Source organism: Sinocyclocheilus rhinocerous, unplaced genomic scaffold (genome assembly GCF_001515625.1).
Source record: "Sinocyclocheilus rhinocerous isolate Xijiao unplaced genomic scaffold, SAMN03320098_v1.1 scaffold1655, whole genome shotgun sequence".
NCBI classification, from domain to species: domain Eukaryota; kingdom Metazoa; phylum Chordata; class Actinopteri; order Cypriniformes; family Cyprinidae; genus Sinocyclocheilus; species Sinocyclocheilus rhinocerous.
Genome location: NW_015655597.1, coordinates 385,662 through 402,695, shown reverse-complemented (window position 1 = coordinate 402,695; position 17,034 = coordinate 385,662). Strand labels below are relative to the sequence as shown.

General features: G+C 36.8%; 1 protein-coding gene across 1 annotated transcript in view; it reads left to right on the top strand.

Moving 5' to 3' along the window:
- Positions 1-16,102: 16,102 nt before the first annotated feature.
- Positions 16,103-17,034, top strand: part of LOC107718770 (uncharacterized) — a 13,105-nt gene continuing 12,173 nt past the window's right edge. Inside the window, exons 1-3 of the mRNA XM_016525997.1 lie at positions 16,103-16,299; positions 16,373-16,725; positions 16,848-16,976. Coding sequence (XP_016381483.1) covers positions 16,140-16,299; positions 16,373-16,725; positions 16,848-16,976 — 642 coding nt within the window. The 5' untranslated portion in view covers positions 16,103-16,139. The remainder of the gene's footprint in view (positions 16,300-16,372; positions 16,726-16,847; positions 16,977-17,034) is intronic.

Genomic DNA, 17,034 nt, shown 5'->3' with positions numbered 1-17,034 from the left:
CAAACATTTTTAAAAATGAAAAATTACATTCCGCCATGTAAATAGCGAACCAGCCATGGCTTTTAAAGGGGATGGGAGATGAGACTCTGATTGGTTTATTGCACGTTACGCCCAAAAAACACCCATTACTCATTAAGAGAATAGGGACAACCCGTTTAGACCATGCGCCTGGGTGCGCTGACCGTTTTCCAGTCGTTAAACTAGCAAAAGTGGATTCGGACATGCCCTGAGTGAACCTGCGCCATGCGCTTTAGACCATGCGCTTAGATCGTTAAAATAGGGCTTTACTCCAGGACAGGTTTGAGAACCACTGATCTAGACGAAACAAAGCAACCTCGGCGTCCGATCGCAGGCCTTCCGCTCCTTGAGTTCTCTCCAGCGCTGGAAAGCTGATCCGATATTTACACGGATCCTACTTGCCTTATCATAAGCCTTCTTTTGTTCCGCAGACGTTTTCCTCTTTTGTTTTTTATCCGCCATCTCTATCTTTCTGTCGCTCAGCTTGGCTAATGTCCGTCCTGTGCACTGAGCGCTCTCTCCTCCACATCATGAGTAGACACGCCCCTGACTGCTGATTGGCTACAAGTTTATTTTGGTACTCGGCAGACTCAGTTTTCTAAAGCCTTTTTGAAAAAATACATACCCCACCTTTAAAATATGGCCCACAGTCTCACATAATTTTCTTAAAGTAACATTATGCTCATATCTTAAACATAATATCTAATGTTATATAATAGAAAACAGCTAATAGTACATTTTGCTTCTTAAATGAATCCTCATGAATTCACTTAATAAATAAAGGCGACAACTCTCAGAGGAGATTTAACAAATATTTGCAGTGCCTTTTTAGGCCATTTTAACTTAAAAAAGGGCAGAAAACATATTTATGTGCATTAAGTATGTATATTTAAATAAACAACCCTTACCAACTATTCATTTTCTGATGGTATTAAAACAAAAATAAATGTTATTTTTGTGGGGTCTAAATCACTTTTGATTTAATATGGAAATTTGTGAATCTTTAAAAAGTTGAAGGATATTTTGCATATTGCAAAGGCTCAAATGGTTAAAGTCAAAAAGCACTTAATACTTAAATGACATGATGTTCTGTATAGTAAAGCTACAGCTTACGTACATGTGGACTGAGTGGCCCTCGATGATAAGATGAAATGCCCTGATTACCATATCAGACCTGTTTAACCTCTAAGCTGTAGATCTGCAGATCAACCTGGTTTCAAATGAGTTAACAACTGTAATTTCAGGTCCTTCAGAGTTATCTTGAAACTATCATTTAACCTGTCAATCCAGAGGACATTTCTATGCTCTCTCTCTTTCTCTCTTGTTCTGTTTGCTCTCATATACACAAGCTTCTTTGATTAAAAAGTAGTTTGCCACAAAACACCTCTTACATAATCTTCATATTAAAAAATGTAAGCCTTTGCAACAATTTAAAGTGCAAGATCAAATGTTAAATTATGCAAAAGCTGATATTTAATGTTTTTCTTTCAATATTTTGAGCTCTTTGAATATGTTAAGAATATCAGAAACATTGCTGAACACATTCACAATGTAAATGAAGTATAAAGGCAATCCAAGGTTTAACTGTATGCGATGCATATACTCTGGAGAATACAGAAAGAGAGAGTTTTTTGACACAACTTGCACATGAATAGCACAGTTGAAGAAAGGTTCAGAATTATTTAGCAACCAATTTTTTATTAGAAATGATTTACATTTATTTTGCTTTCTTGAAAGTGTCCCAACAGTCAAGGACTGAATTTCTGATTCTTTTCCTCATACTCTCTTAAAAATAAAGGCTCTTTATTGTCATATTTGACTGCATGAAGAACATTTAACCTTTCTATTCCACAGCATCTATATAGTGCACAAAGGGAACCTTTCATTAAAAATTCGGTAACACTTTATTTTGATGGTCCCTTTTGAACATTCTGTTGACAATAAGTAATATTGCACCTACATGTCTACTAACTCTCATCAGAGTATTAGTAGACTGTTTGCTTAATATCTGCTAACTCTTTATTGTCATGGTTTCCCAACAGACATTCTACTGACTATAAGTAACTTTGCAAGTACATGTCAACTTATTCTAACCCTAACCCTTACCAATCTACTAATACTCTAATGAGAGTTAGTAGACATGTAGGTGCAACTTTACTTATTGTCAACAGAATGTTCAAAAGGGACCATCAAAATAAAGTGAAACCAAAAATTCAACCAACATAGTTTCAATGTCACCAAGCATCTTAAAATTAATAGTTTACATTAAAATGTCACTGCTCTTTTATGCCGTTTTTGTGCTAATTTATTTTGGATTTCCATTCCTAATCATCTGTCAACATTTGTAAACACTTTCTTGATAGATTTGTATACTCATCCTGCTGGCTTTGCATCATGGGCCTTTTTAAATATTTACTTTGCCAAACATTTCATGTCTGAACAGTGTATAGTACATACATCTGGATATCTGGGATTTGTTACGGTTATGTAAAATACATCCTGATGAACATATTCAAATAATTTTGTCCATTGCCCGCACATTCAGAAGTGAACTAATGCTCGTAATGGTCTATATGAGAAGGCTAATATCTGTGATGGATTGATCGTATCTTTTCTACATTTGGTTTGGAATAAGCTCATTAGTTTGCAGCATGTGCCATTCAGCCATATCTGACCTAGTAGGGCCATCCAGGCTGTGTTAACACGGATCTAAGAATAGACCCATGCTGGGAACATTACTTTAGTAAAGTCTCTCGTATTGAAAGTCAGACAGGTGCAAGATAATTGGAATGAGGAGTGTGTATTTGTGAGTTCATGCATGAATGTGTGCATCCCAACACATCAGCGGGTCATTACGCTTCTTCCTGGAACCGGGAACCATCTTTCACATTCTTACCGACTGAAGAAGAAGCATTACTCTCACAGATGGTCATCCTCGGTGTCATTTATCTGCTGGAAATAAATAAATAATCGAAAGGCTTCCTGAGCAGAGAGGTACAAAGATAAAGGTGGGAACAGCACGGGCACATCTTCCATGCTGTTGCATAAATTAGTTTAAACATTAAAGGCCAATTTGAGATTAAGATCCTGTAGCTGACGTGGCTCAGGCCCAATCACAGCATATGAATGCACTGTCTCTGGAGAGATTAAACTCATTACTCACATGCACTGACAAATGGACACTGGCAGGCCTGGCATCAGTTTGGTCACAAACGTGCACCGCACTCATTCACGGGTCACGCAGATGGAATGCATGGGTGATCTGTGTGTATTAGAGAGAGACATGGAGAAACAGAGAGTGATTGATCTCTCTCATGATCCTTTTCATTCTGAGAGAGTACTCTTGTGTTGATCTTCAGATCTTCTCTTTAACACATATGGCAATGGTCTTCAAACATCTGCGAAACAGAACACATATAACAGAATTTGTCAGACCTCCAAACGCATTACTTCTCAAATGAAATCAAAGCTCATCTCCTGCTGCTCTATGGATGTCCCTGTCTGATCATAATCATTGACACATTATTTATGTGAGGATATTAGCAAATTCCAAATCACGGTATTTTAGTATGCCAAAGGTCGTCACTATTTTCAGAAGATATTCGAAGAGTATATCCATGCATACATTTTTAGCATGTTCCAATACTATTTGCTAAGATGCAAATACAAACATTGAAATGGGGTCTGTGGTATCAGGACAACTTTATTACATGGTAACACTTACTAGATGTTAATAGCTATGCTAACACATACAAACACAGTCTGTGATGAATTATTAGCAAGTCCCAATACTGTTGTAGTATCTCAATAGATGCTAATGCTTAGATATGCTAACACTTAAATGCAAATGTCAAAATTAAGGGAGTCTATGATATCAAGACAAGTTTATGACTTGTTAGCATGTCTCAGCACTGGTGTAATATTGTAATAGATGCTAATGCTTAGATATGCTAACACTTAAATGCGAATGAAAACATTAAAATGGGGTCTGTGGTATCAGGCACAACTTTATTACATATAGTATCATGTCGTAAACTGACGTACTTAATAGATTCTAATACTTAGCTATGCTAAGATGTACACTTACATCTAATACATATAATCACAAATGTCAAAATTAAGGCCATCTGTGATATCAAGACACAAGTTTATGACTTACTAACATGTGCCAGTACTGGTGTATGGTTCTAAAAGTTCCTATCGCTTAGCTATGCTAACACTTCTACCCCAATGCAAATGCTGAAAGGTGGTCACGCTCAAAAGTATGTACTTTCCTATAATCAGTGAAGTACATACTTTTAGTGCATAGTACTTAAGTTTGCAAACTGATATGCAGCCAATGTGTCGGGATGGAGAGAGAGAGACTCCTGTAACTCAAAGTAATAAGAAAAGTTTAGGTTAAGGCTTTAATATCAAAGCCAACTTCAAAAGCTTTAATGACGTATGAACCATGAGCAACATGAGCTGTTAGCGTTATTATTCAACACTCAGAAATTTCAAATTATTTTACCAGTTCTCATGGAGTTGGACTTTTCTTGAGTGCTAAAATTCCCATATATATTACTAAATTAATCATATCTGTCCTTGAACTGATGACTTTGCATGTCTGTATGAATGTGCATATGTTTTTTTTTTATGAAGTAGCCTAAGTCTTATCAGGATTTTACTGTCATTTCTTTAAGTTCCTTGAGCATCAACATACAGCTGTAGATACTTCAGTTGGAATTTTCTAGAGATGCTGGAGGCACATCAAATCTCAAAACTTAAGTTGTGATATCAACTCATCAGTCATTTCTGATGATATCAATTCAATGATAACATGCAGAATGCAGATTCCCTATTTTGTAACATCTAGAGTGTGTTATATTGATTAAATGACCGATTAATCATGATTAAAATCTAATTCTTTAAGATAGGATTAAAAGTTAAGCAAGAAATGGAGGAAAAACTGCAGTATTACAGTTGCATAATGTAGAGTGGGAGACTCTATAGAAATCTGCAAAGATGTCAGCAAATAAACTTACACCCCCTCTTCTTCTATTCTCACATATTTCAATATGTGACAATGGGAGAATAGCTCTATACTCTCTCCCATGCACAAACACCTCCTTCTGGTCCATCCAAGCAGAGGTGGTTTTGTGTCCAGAAACGTCCCATCCTAATCTAATTCTAAATGTGTACTGTGGATTTGAGCAATTTCGCCTATCTGGAATGCTTCAGTAATGCCGTTAATTGTCATGATTCAAAATCGTGAGTCATGATTTATTTGTCAAACCCTGCTGTCCTTTGTACTGGCCCTTTCCTTCTCCCTTTCTCGTCGAATTGTCATGTGCATTAAATAATACACAAATTGATACAGATTTTGAAGGACACTATGTTATTGCAAAGTGATTTATGCCAGAGTAAGAAAATGTATTTAACACCACTAAAGAGATATTGCTTTTGGCCCTCCGAACACATTTACTGAAAAGTGCTTCATTAATGTAGGTTATAAATGACATCTATAAACTATACTAAAGGTTTTAGTACAATAATACGTTTTTATTAAATATATTGAATAGATTACGGGTACAAGAGCAGACACAAGCACCACCAAACTCGATAAAAGAAAATGTTTTTGTTCAATAGAAGCCAAGCAGGTACAAAAAGGACACATAATGTAAAGCATTAATTTCGTAAAATGAAACTGTCTTGCTACATTTGGCTTTCATGCAACATAAAATAAAGTCATTATGTAAGAGTGAATGAGTTTGAGACGTTTACTAATGTCCTGCTCAATGAGAGGCATGACCTTGTCTTCAAACCATCCGGCAGTGATACGTAAGGGACTCCTGTCAAACCATCTACATCTGTGATAGACAGCTTTGCCGTCGCTTTACTGTGCCTATAATTGGCTTTGTGTGTGAGCCAAACTTTGAGTTTTCATTTCCTGCAAAGAAACAAAAGATTACAACGTCTGAAAAGAACTTTTCAATCTACTTGGTGACACTAGTTATTCTGACTGTCAACCACAACGATGTGACTACAGAGCAATTTTTTAAAAAAAGTTGTGATGAATGAGGGTGGGGACAAAGCAGATGAGTGAACACCTCTCCTTTGTGTTGTGTAAGATTTTTTGACATAGCGTTCTCTTAATGTCACTGATGCTTGTCCCCATAAACCACTTGTGGCTTTGCCATTTTCAAACCTTTTAACTTTAAACTAAATATGTCAAGCTGCTATGACCTAAAATTTGATATGATTTGAGAGTCAATGTAATGGAAAAGGTGACCTCTGGTGGTGAAAGAATGGAAGTCCATGGACAGAATTCGTGACAATAGGTAACAATTTTAAGCAAACTAATATTTCTTAAGTTGTGTCAACTCAATAGTTTATGCAGATTATTCAATTTATATATTTGTTACTTTCTACTTAAAAGACCTGTTTAATTCAGTGCGTTACATGCTGTTTCTTTGTAATTGTGAAATTTACAAGCAATTTCTGAGTGAATTTTAAAGTAAATCCTACAACATTTTTTTTTCAGTGTAGTTTTAAAGCAACACCATGTAACTTTTGCTCACGGTTCCCCCATGTGGTTGATAAGCACAATTGTCTGTTATCAGTGTCGTAAATACTGTCGATGTATAAGCTTGCCCGTGGGCAGCGCAATACATGTGAATTTGTTGACTACCGGCGAATGGAGAAACCACGTTTGGAAACCATGTCCACCGACCAGGTAAAGTAGCCCGTGTTACACTATGTTTTACAAACATCATTACATATTTTTATTTATTGTTACTCCAGAATTGAAAATTACAATGACCTGTGTTGTACCAAATACCTTCCACTTCTTAATAATAGACTTCATGTGCTTCTAGGCATTGATAATGTCACGGGGCTGACGAGACGAGAGGCGTGCGGATCCATGTGCAAGCTTTATTTAACAAGAGAAGTGGTAAAACACAGGCAGGGTCGATCAATGGCAAACAGGTATATGGCGGGCAAAACACAAGAATAGTCCTAGGGCTAGCGTAGGTCACTGATCGGCAGACAGAATCACAGGGGCGAGACGAGAGGGAAAAATCCAGGAAAACAGGCAAAGATCAGAAACCGAGAGAACAGGCAAGGCAAGGCAAAACAAGGAAACACAGAGATTAGGAACGGGGAACAGGCTAAACAATACTCAGCAGAGAATGGCAGTTTGAGTGGGTGTTATATAGTGAGTGAGGTGATAAGAAACAGCTGTGTGCAATGAGTGCAATCAGTGCAGTGTGCAAACCGTGCAATGAATGATGGGATATGTAGTCCGGGGTGCTATGCAACAGTTTGTGTTGTGCGAGAGTCAATGTAATGGAAAAGGTGACCTCTGGTGGTGAAAGAATGGAAGTCCATGGACAGAATTCGTGACAATAGGTAACAATTTTAAGCAAACTAATATTTCTTAAGTTGTGTCAACTCAATAGTTTATGCAGATTATTCAATTTATATATTTGTTACTTTCTACTTAAAAGACCTGTTTAATTCAGTGCGTTACATGCTGTTTCTTTGTAATTGTGAAATTTACAAGCAATTTCTGAGTGAATTTTAAAGTAAATCCTACAACATTTTTTTTTCAGTGTAGTTTTAAAGCAACACCATGTAACTTTTGCTCACGGTTCCCCCATGTGGTTGATAAGCACAATTGTCTGTTATCAGTGTCGTAAATACTGTCGCTGTATAAGCTTGCCCGTGGGCAGCGCAATACATGTGAATTTGTTGACTACCGGCGAAAGGAGAAACCACGTTTGGAAACCATGTCCACCGACCAGGTAAAGTAGCCCGTGTTACACTATGTTTTACAAACATCATTACATATTTTTATTTATTGTTACTCCAGAATTGAAAATTACAATGACAACAAGAATGGTAGTGTTTGCCTAGTTTTTTTGCTCGCATAGTTCGTATGTAGCATTGTTTGTAAAGGGTGTAATTTGTATAATAGAATAAAATGTTGTCCGCATAATAGTGTAGCCATAATGTCCTTAATAGCCTATACATCGGACATTGCAATAAGTTTATAAGGCTGTAAAGTAACAGAGCCTCTTTATTTGAATAACCGTTCAGACGTGAAGTAGACTGGGGAATTAGTTTTTGGATCTTGGGTGTCGAAACAGACATGATACACATGGTACAGCTCGCGCCACCGAGTGTAAGCCCGTCCGATATTGATTCCTGTTCGGGCTCAAGTCCGATCACTCGCTCTCTTTCTTTTATTCGCTTCCTCCGACAAATCCCTTTTGAGTTTCTTTGCTGGCTCTGCCATGGCGTTTTGAGACTTGCATATTAGATCGTTTAGTTAGCTGTTGGCTAACTCCACCCAGGCTACGAGTAAAATATGTGACATATGCCGTAAAGCGGGTTGCACTCTTCCGCTGGCAGGGAATCGAACACTAAATTTACAGAGGGTGCTTCTCAATTGCCTTGTCCAAATACCCACACTGGCTATGTAAACACTTGCATTTTTACAACACTATAAGTGTGTCCCATCAGGTAATGAAAAGTTCGACACACACTTGTCGTCTTCATCCTCACTTGGTCCAAAAACAGGAAATACGTCATATAAGTTGTCAAGTGGTCAAGTGCAAAGACCGCAAGTGTGGGCATTTGGACAAGGCAAATATCCCTCCTCGTTTCCTCGTTCTCTGTCCTCCATCCTATGACCCGGAAACCGATCGAGCTCAGCCATCTTGAAGGACATCTCAATTCTCTAATTGCACCGCGAGGATCGAGAAGTGAGGAGGCTTCCAGAGGAGTCATGAGCGAGGATAAAGAGGTGTATCCTTTGCGGAAGTGTTTTTCATCGGAAAACTTGACGCACGTATAAATTCTCCAGAGTGTGGTTCTAGCGGCTAGGAGGCTGCTCAGGTAGCAGCGGCAGTAGAATTCGTCCGGTTAAGAGGTGTTCTACCACTGAAATAATTGTATGTTTTGTCCTAATTTGTTCTACCACTGAAATAATTTTAGAGACATTATTTTAAGGTCGAAAAACTACATAGTGTTGCTTTAAATTGTTCAATATAGTGCTGTTAGTGTAAAGATGAATCAATTTAAATTAAAAATAAAATAGCTTAACTTAAAACACATTTAAGTTAATTAAAAAAATGGATGCATGGTATATTATAAAAGCGCATAATTTTGTTAACCTTTGCAGCCCTAAAATACTAAAACTATAATACAAACAAAAATGAACTGTAAATAGAAAATACTGAAAATAATAATTGAGTGAAAACTAACAAAAACTAAGTTACAATGAATTCAAAGGACAAATAAAAATATATAAAACAGAATTAAATATTTTAAAACCACTGACATCACATGAACACTCAATACACATATAGTATATTGTGATAGCTGCACCGGGATGCATTACTTGTGTTCCTTAAAGTTAGATTTTTGTAATAGTAAGTTAACCCAAACAACATCAAAGTAAATTTTAGTTATATTCCTGTATAATTTACTTGATTTTAGGATTATTTTTTACAATGTGCCGAAGCAGAAAGACTCAAGAAAGCCCCCTAGGAAACAAAACACCCTAGTGCCTATACAGGCTCAAGAATAAGTCTGTGTTGTCAAAGAAACAAAAGATAAAGAAGCTTGTTTAAGAAATCATCATATCTGCCGGATCATTACATCTTGTACAAAGGCAAAAGAAACAAGTTGAAACACCCAATGGGGGGCCCCCCAAAAGGCCCCAAAAAGGATAAGAACTGCTAACTTGGACTTAGGCAAACCCACTTATGAGAGTTCAGTAATGTTTCTTGCCTTGTAGTTTAATGAAAGAGCCAAAAAAAATCAATAGTAATGCTAAAGACCAAATCCTGTAATGCAGTAGAGGGAAACAGTGAGATGAATACCTGTAAAATATGGCTTTTGTCTGTGTATGATACTCAAAACTGAGCTCATGCCTCTCACTGATGCGCATTCTGCTTTTAATTATATAATATTTTTATTTATTATTTATAGTTTTATAGTTTTATTTTTCAAGGGAAATGTCCTTGGGACTTTGCAGCGTAATACGGATGATTGTCCTGAACTAAGTAAAAGAGATGCATATTCAGCTGTTCTCACATGCACACAAACGCACACACTCTTTTGTAAAGAAAAAAAAATTATCTGTTGCCTCTTTGATTCTGCTCCCCAAAATCCATTAAACAGCACATCTTAAGAAGAAGCTGTTTTTTCCCCCTCTTTTACGTCCTCCATTCCGGGGCTCTGATGAGGATACAGTGTCTGAGATATTCCTTTTTTCTCATTTTCATTCATGGTACCTTACCTGCCCTGTTAAACTAGTTTGAAGTGAATCCAGAAAAGAAAATTCTGAAATAATTTACTCAGCCTCATGTCTTTTGAGACTCACATTACTTTCTTTCTTCTGTGAAACACAAAAGGAAATGTTTAGCAGAATGTTCAAGTTGCTCTTTTCTATATGAAGTAAATAGTAAGATTTACAATGATTAATTACAATTTCAGTCTGTTACACAAAACTATCGAATGACTTGGAAGACTTGGAATATAATTTGTATGACATATTGTTATGATGCTTTTATGGTCCTTTTTGGAGCTTGACAGTCCCTGGTCCCCATTCACTTTCATTGTATGGAAAAGAGCAACTTGACTTTTATGTACTTCAGTTCACAATAACAACATGGAAAATAATGTAGAATTTCCTGGATTCTGAGCACATTTAAAATAATACCACGATGAATGATGCAATTATTTACAAACATATTAACTCAAATTATACCCGTTTTTTGAACACAAAATTTTCTAAAAATGAAACCATTAAAGGAATAGTTCACCGAAAAATGAAAATTCCTCAGCAGTGAATGGGTGCAATCAGAACGAGAGTCCAAACAGCTGCTAAAAGTATCACAATAATCCACAAGTAATCCACACAACTCTAGTTCATCAGTTAATGTCTTGTGAACTGAAAAGCTGTGTGCTTTTTAGAAACAAATCCATCATTAAGCCATTTTAACTTTAAGCCGTCACTTCTGGTCAAAATATCCATAATACATAATAACGCTTCCTCCAATGAAAAAGCCCATCCCCTGTTGTCCTCGCACAGTAAAATCCACCGACATATTTTGTTAAGAACTGTATTGGACTGTTTTGGACTGTTAACAATGCTTGATCTGTGCATAGTAGGATTATTGTTGTGTTTTTATCAGCTGTTTGGACTCTCATTCTGACCCATTCACTGCAGAGAATCCATTGATGAGCAAGTGATGTAATGCTAGATTTCTCCAAATCTGTTCCCATGATAAAACAAACACATCTACATTTTGGGTAGCCTAAAGGTGAGTAAATTTTCAGGAAATTTAAATTTTTGGGTGAACTATTCCTTTAAATAACCACAACACTACATTTTTTGGTTACACTTTATTTCGATAGTCAAGTCAAGTCAAGTCACCTTTATTTATATAGCGCTTTTAACAATACAGATTGTGTCAAAGCAACTGAACAGCATTCATTAGGAAAATAGTGTGTCAATAATGCAAATCTATTAACTATACGTAACTTTGTAACTACATGTCAACTAATTCTCATTCATTTGCAACTACATGTCTACTAACTCTCAAGAGTAGACTGTTAGGGTAGGTTTAGGGTTAGTAGAATAAGTTGACAAAGAAAGTGTTAGAAGATATTAAGCAGACAGTCTACTAATACTCTACTAACTGCTAGTTGACATGTAGTTGCAAAGTTACTTACTGTTAATAGAATGTCTAAAGTGGACTATCGAAATAAAGTGTTACCCATTTTTTACATTTTACAAAACCACCATGATACTATGGTGTCACTAAGCGGTTACTATGGAGTGGTTCATGGTTGCCAGTGTGTTTCTACTATGTTCAGAATGGATTCTTACTGGCCTAAATCAAAAGTGCCCTCCCCCAAGTCTCTATGCATTCTGGTCACTATATGACTCCAGTCCCTTCTTCAATGAAAAATGATCATTTTGCCAATTTTATAATCCCAGCATCACTAATTATTTACAAATAATCAGAACTGAAGTGCATGATGGGATATTGTCTGTCTTACACCACAATACAAGTTCCAGACTAGTTATTTCTATCACAGAAACTACAAATGATAAGCATTCGCTTTAATCACATATATTTTAGGAATATACAGTATACGGTTGTAAAACTAAAGCACTGTTTAAACAGTGACACTGTTTGGTGTCTCCCACGGTCCTCTGAGACTGTAATCAGATGAATTGTGCTCTTGTATTCTGTATTTAATCAGTAGTGCTGTAGTTAACAGTATCGCGCAATCAGCCTGTTAATCAGTAGTGCTGTGATAATTTCACAGCAACGATCCTTCACAATGTATGCCATTTCTGCCACTCCCGCCATTAAAATCGACAGAGAAAGTGTAGGTAAAAGCCCTGGTTTAATGTCCTGAAATTAAATTACACTAATATACACATCAACCCAACATCTGGTGAACCATTTTAGATTTAATGCTATTAGCAGTTGCTTCAGCATATAAATACTTTGCTAGTATGAGAATTTTCACATTTATTTTACATTCACTGAACACACCTAAAATAATGGCATCACATATTCTGTATTCATCAGATGTCATGTCGGTATGTGAGCGTGTGTGTGTTTGTGTGTTGGGCAGATGGTGGGGATGGACCAGAGGGAGCTGCTTTGTGACCCACAGGTGTCGGTTCACAGGATATAACCTGCTAAAAGGCAGACCAACACCTGGACTTGAGAAGAGAGGAAATAATGAGTGGCACACACACACACACACACACACACACACACACTCAAACAACAGAGAGATACAGTGAGTAAAAGATAGAGGGCACAAAGGGTACAGGATGCCAAGACTTTCTTCTTATTTCACTCTCAGAATCTTATGTCTCTTACATAGGTGTTGATGATATAACCAAAATCTTATATTGGAATATAAGTAATTTTATTTTATGATAACAATATATTTCACAGTATAGTTATTTTTTGCTGGAAATAAGGCAAAGCATTTTAGATTACATTAAAATTAGTTTTTGCTGTGTTATTAAATAATTGAGAATTGTGAATTCTCAATTATTTAATAACACAGCAAAAACTAATACTAATGATGTAAATACAAAGTTCTGTCATGAAACTCTAGATGGCACAGACCTATAGGTTCTAACTCTGTCTGACACAATGACATCATTATTCACATGTTTTTTTGTATCAATGAGCTTGCTGCTCAACATGCAAATACTCGGCTAGTGCAGTTGCAGCACTCTTCAGAAACCCTCCACTTTCCCCAGCTCCACCTGTGTAGCTCTGCTACGGAGTAATTTCATGTATGTTATATATGCGGGGGTTATTTCATATATGTAATATGTGCAGCAGCATTATTTCTTACATGCTCACAGCAGCATGTCTGTGGATGTATTGGCAGTAGCAAGTTTCTGTACTTGCTCGCAGCAGCAGCAGCAGCATAGCAGATCTATTCCGCCAAGACCAAACCATAGCCAAGACCATAAAAGCACTAGGTCAGTTCGGCCAATCCACATGACCAACTTGAACAAGTTGTGAAAACTGCATGGGGAAATCTTTCACCCTCACACTAAATTCCTGATTGTGCAGATTCCTATTAAAATGACTGGATTTTGCAAAAAAAAAATTAAAAAAAAATTAAAAAAAATATGTATATATATATATATATATATATATACAGTGTCAATCATGACCTGGCAAGGCTTAAAAACGTATGATAAAGGTAAACTTGAGGATGCAACACTTCAACAAGATGATAATCCAAATTGTATATTAGTTGTTCAATTTCTACCAGTCTAACATTGCTCACCTCTGAGTGGTAACATTGCTTACCACTGACACATTGTTGGCCAAAATAGAAGTTCTTTCTTAGAGACAGTCTTAGAATTGACAGACAGTTGACCCTGAGAGGTCAAGTAAATATCTACAGCGGATCTAAATATTTATAATTAATTATAACTAGTTATGATTAATTATTCATATTTCCCCATGAATGAGCTGATTCGCTACACAGATTTATTCTGTTTGTTTTAACTACTGCATAATAATCCATACTAGTAACTCACATCACAGTTTGAAGTCGGCAGTCTAAAATGTGTGTGTGTGTGTGTGTGTGTGTGTGAATCTAGTGGAAATTAAATTCTCTAACGCAGTGTAAATAGGTCACTTCTTAAGAGATTCAAGACATTCGAATTCCTCAAGGCTCCGAAACACTTTCAAGACCTTGTTAGGGCTGTGGACTGCATCTTAAATGACACCTATTATCAGAGGCAATACAAACTCAATCTTTCCCATTTCAAAGCAAAACATTTCATCTTAGTCATGGCACACAAGGGTAATTACTCTGTACAGTCATCGTTTTGTTGCCGCATGTAAAGCATCCAACCACAAACAGAACTTTTAATTAAGGCTAGTGCTTGCATATTTTATTCATCGCTTTTTGAGGACTTCTGAAGTTCTCAACATTGGGTTGACTGTACTTATAAACAATTCAATATTAGCATGTATTTTCATTAATGAGTCTATATTTTCCTCTGTGCACGGCGTAGGGCCTGCTGACTTGATGAACTGACAAAGAACAAAAGGAAGACAAGAATGACATTTCTTGAAGACTTGAGATTTTCTGAAGTCTTGACATCTTTGGCTAAAATAACTTGCTCTTACACTTTGCACTGTCACTTAGTTTTCCCTCTTCCTATAGGGGCATACCATACACTTGTCAAAATGATGATTCATCAGTTTCTGTTAATCCCACCCACAATGTTACGTTTTCGACACACGTTTGTGGGGTTGAATATGAAAATAATGAAGCCAACATCAATCAGATCAATTCTTTAAAAAGTAAAAGTCTTAGCAAAGAATCCGGACCGTCTACAAATGAAGCCCGACCGACCACCTGTAGGTGATGGATTTATAGACTGGAAACTTCTGAGCCGAGCGTGTTTGAAGCATCATATTAGCATAGGTAGTGTTTGATCATGGAAAGAAACACATAAACATTGTGCTAGATACTCTTCTCCACAACAAACTGCATATTTGTAGCAGCACACATTTCTATGGTCCTCGATGTTTACTCTCCTTTGAATGCAAGCTAACAGAGACACTGTCTCAGCCTGAGGTAATGCTTTACAATAAACTTCCTTTAGTTAACATTAGTTAATGCATTAACTAAAGTTAACAATGCGCAATATACAGTATGTTACAGTGTTTATAAATCATTGTTAACATTAGCTCAGGTGCAAATATCAACAGATGCAACTTTTAATTTTAATACTGTATTAGTAAATTTTGATATTAACATTAATGTTAATCAATGCTTTAGAAGTATTGTGTATTGAACCTTTGTGCTATATTTTCTGTTGGCAATCTGACATGCAGTTTTCATATGCTACACTTTGGCCACCCTGTTTTATGTAGGCCCACCCACTTAAACATTTCTGGCTATGCCCCTGCCTCACATATTTACTGCATTCCAGTTCCGTTGTGTTTAGTTATTATTTTAGTTAGTCTATGAGCTGAATGACACCGAAATATCATTCAGCATCATCACAGAATATTAGTGTTGAACTTTAAAAAGAGCAGAGATGTCTGATACTATTTATGATAATGTCATCAGGACTGAGACTGAGGGAATGAAGAGAGAGAGAGTGGAGATAATGGTGGATATCTATGAGAGTGTAGATCATGTGAGAGATCATGACTTCAGGACAGAGACAAACACACACCAACCACTTCAGCACACAGGTAATCACAATAATTTCTTTGATTAAATGTCAAAATTTGCACATTCATTTAACATCATGCCTGTGTTGTTCAGGAAGTGATTCAGTGAAGATCAGAAGCTCCAGAGCAGCTGTAGTGTGTTTGGTGCTGCTGTGTGTTCTTCCAGTTTTCATATGCTACACTTTGGCCACCCTGTTTTATGTAGGCCCACCCACTTAAACATTTCTGGCTATGCCCCTGCCTCACATATTTACTGCATTCCAGTTCCGTTGTGTTTAGTTATTATTTTAGTTAGTCTATGAGCTGAATGACACCGAAATATCATTCAGCATCATCACAGAATATTAGTGTTGAACTTTAAAAAGAGCAGAGATGTCTGATACTATTTATGATAATGTCATCAGGACTGAGACTGAGGGAATGAAGAGAGAGAGAGTGGAGATAATGGTGGATATCTATGAGAGTGTAGATCATGTGAGAGATCATGACTTCAGGACAGAGACAAACACACACCAACCACTTCAGCACACAGGTAATCACAATAATTTCTTTGATTAAATGTCAAAATTTGCACATTCATTTAACATCATGCCTGTGTTGTTCAGGAAGTGATTCAGTGAAGATCAGAAGCTCCAGAGCAGCTGTAGTGTGTTTGGTGCTGCTGTGTGTTCTTCTGCTGACTGCAGTCATAGTGCTGGGTGTCCACATCCATACAAACAGCACAAACTACACAGAAGAGACACACCAGCTACTAACCAAGATTAACAACCTCACAGAAGAGAGAGACCAGCTACTGATCACGATCAAAGATTACAAAACAGAGAAATACCAGTTAGTGATCCAGAACAACAGCCTGACAATTGAAAAGAAAGATTTATTATCCAAGCATGATGTTGTAATGAAACAAAGAGAGCAGTTACAGCAGGAGAACAATGACCTGCGGAAACGTCTTCATGAAGTGGGTTATTATGAACTACACCACAGCTATACAAACTTTGGGTAAAACCTGTTATAAAAAAGTTGAGTAGTTCAGTGTGGATGGGAATAAAGTCCTAATACTTAAACTGCTTATGTTAACAGGTGGATGTTTTTTACTATCAGTCCAGTCTTTACTTCATTTCCTATGAGAGGAAGAGCTGGACTGAGAGCAGACAAGACTGTAAGGATAGAGGAGCAGATCTGATCATCATAAACAACAGAGAGGAACAAGTGAGTGAAATATACTGTGTGTCTGTGTGTGTGTGTGTGTGTGTGTGTGTGTGAGTGT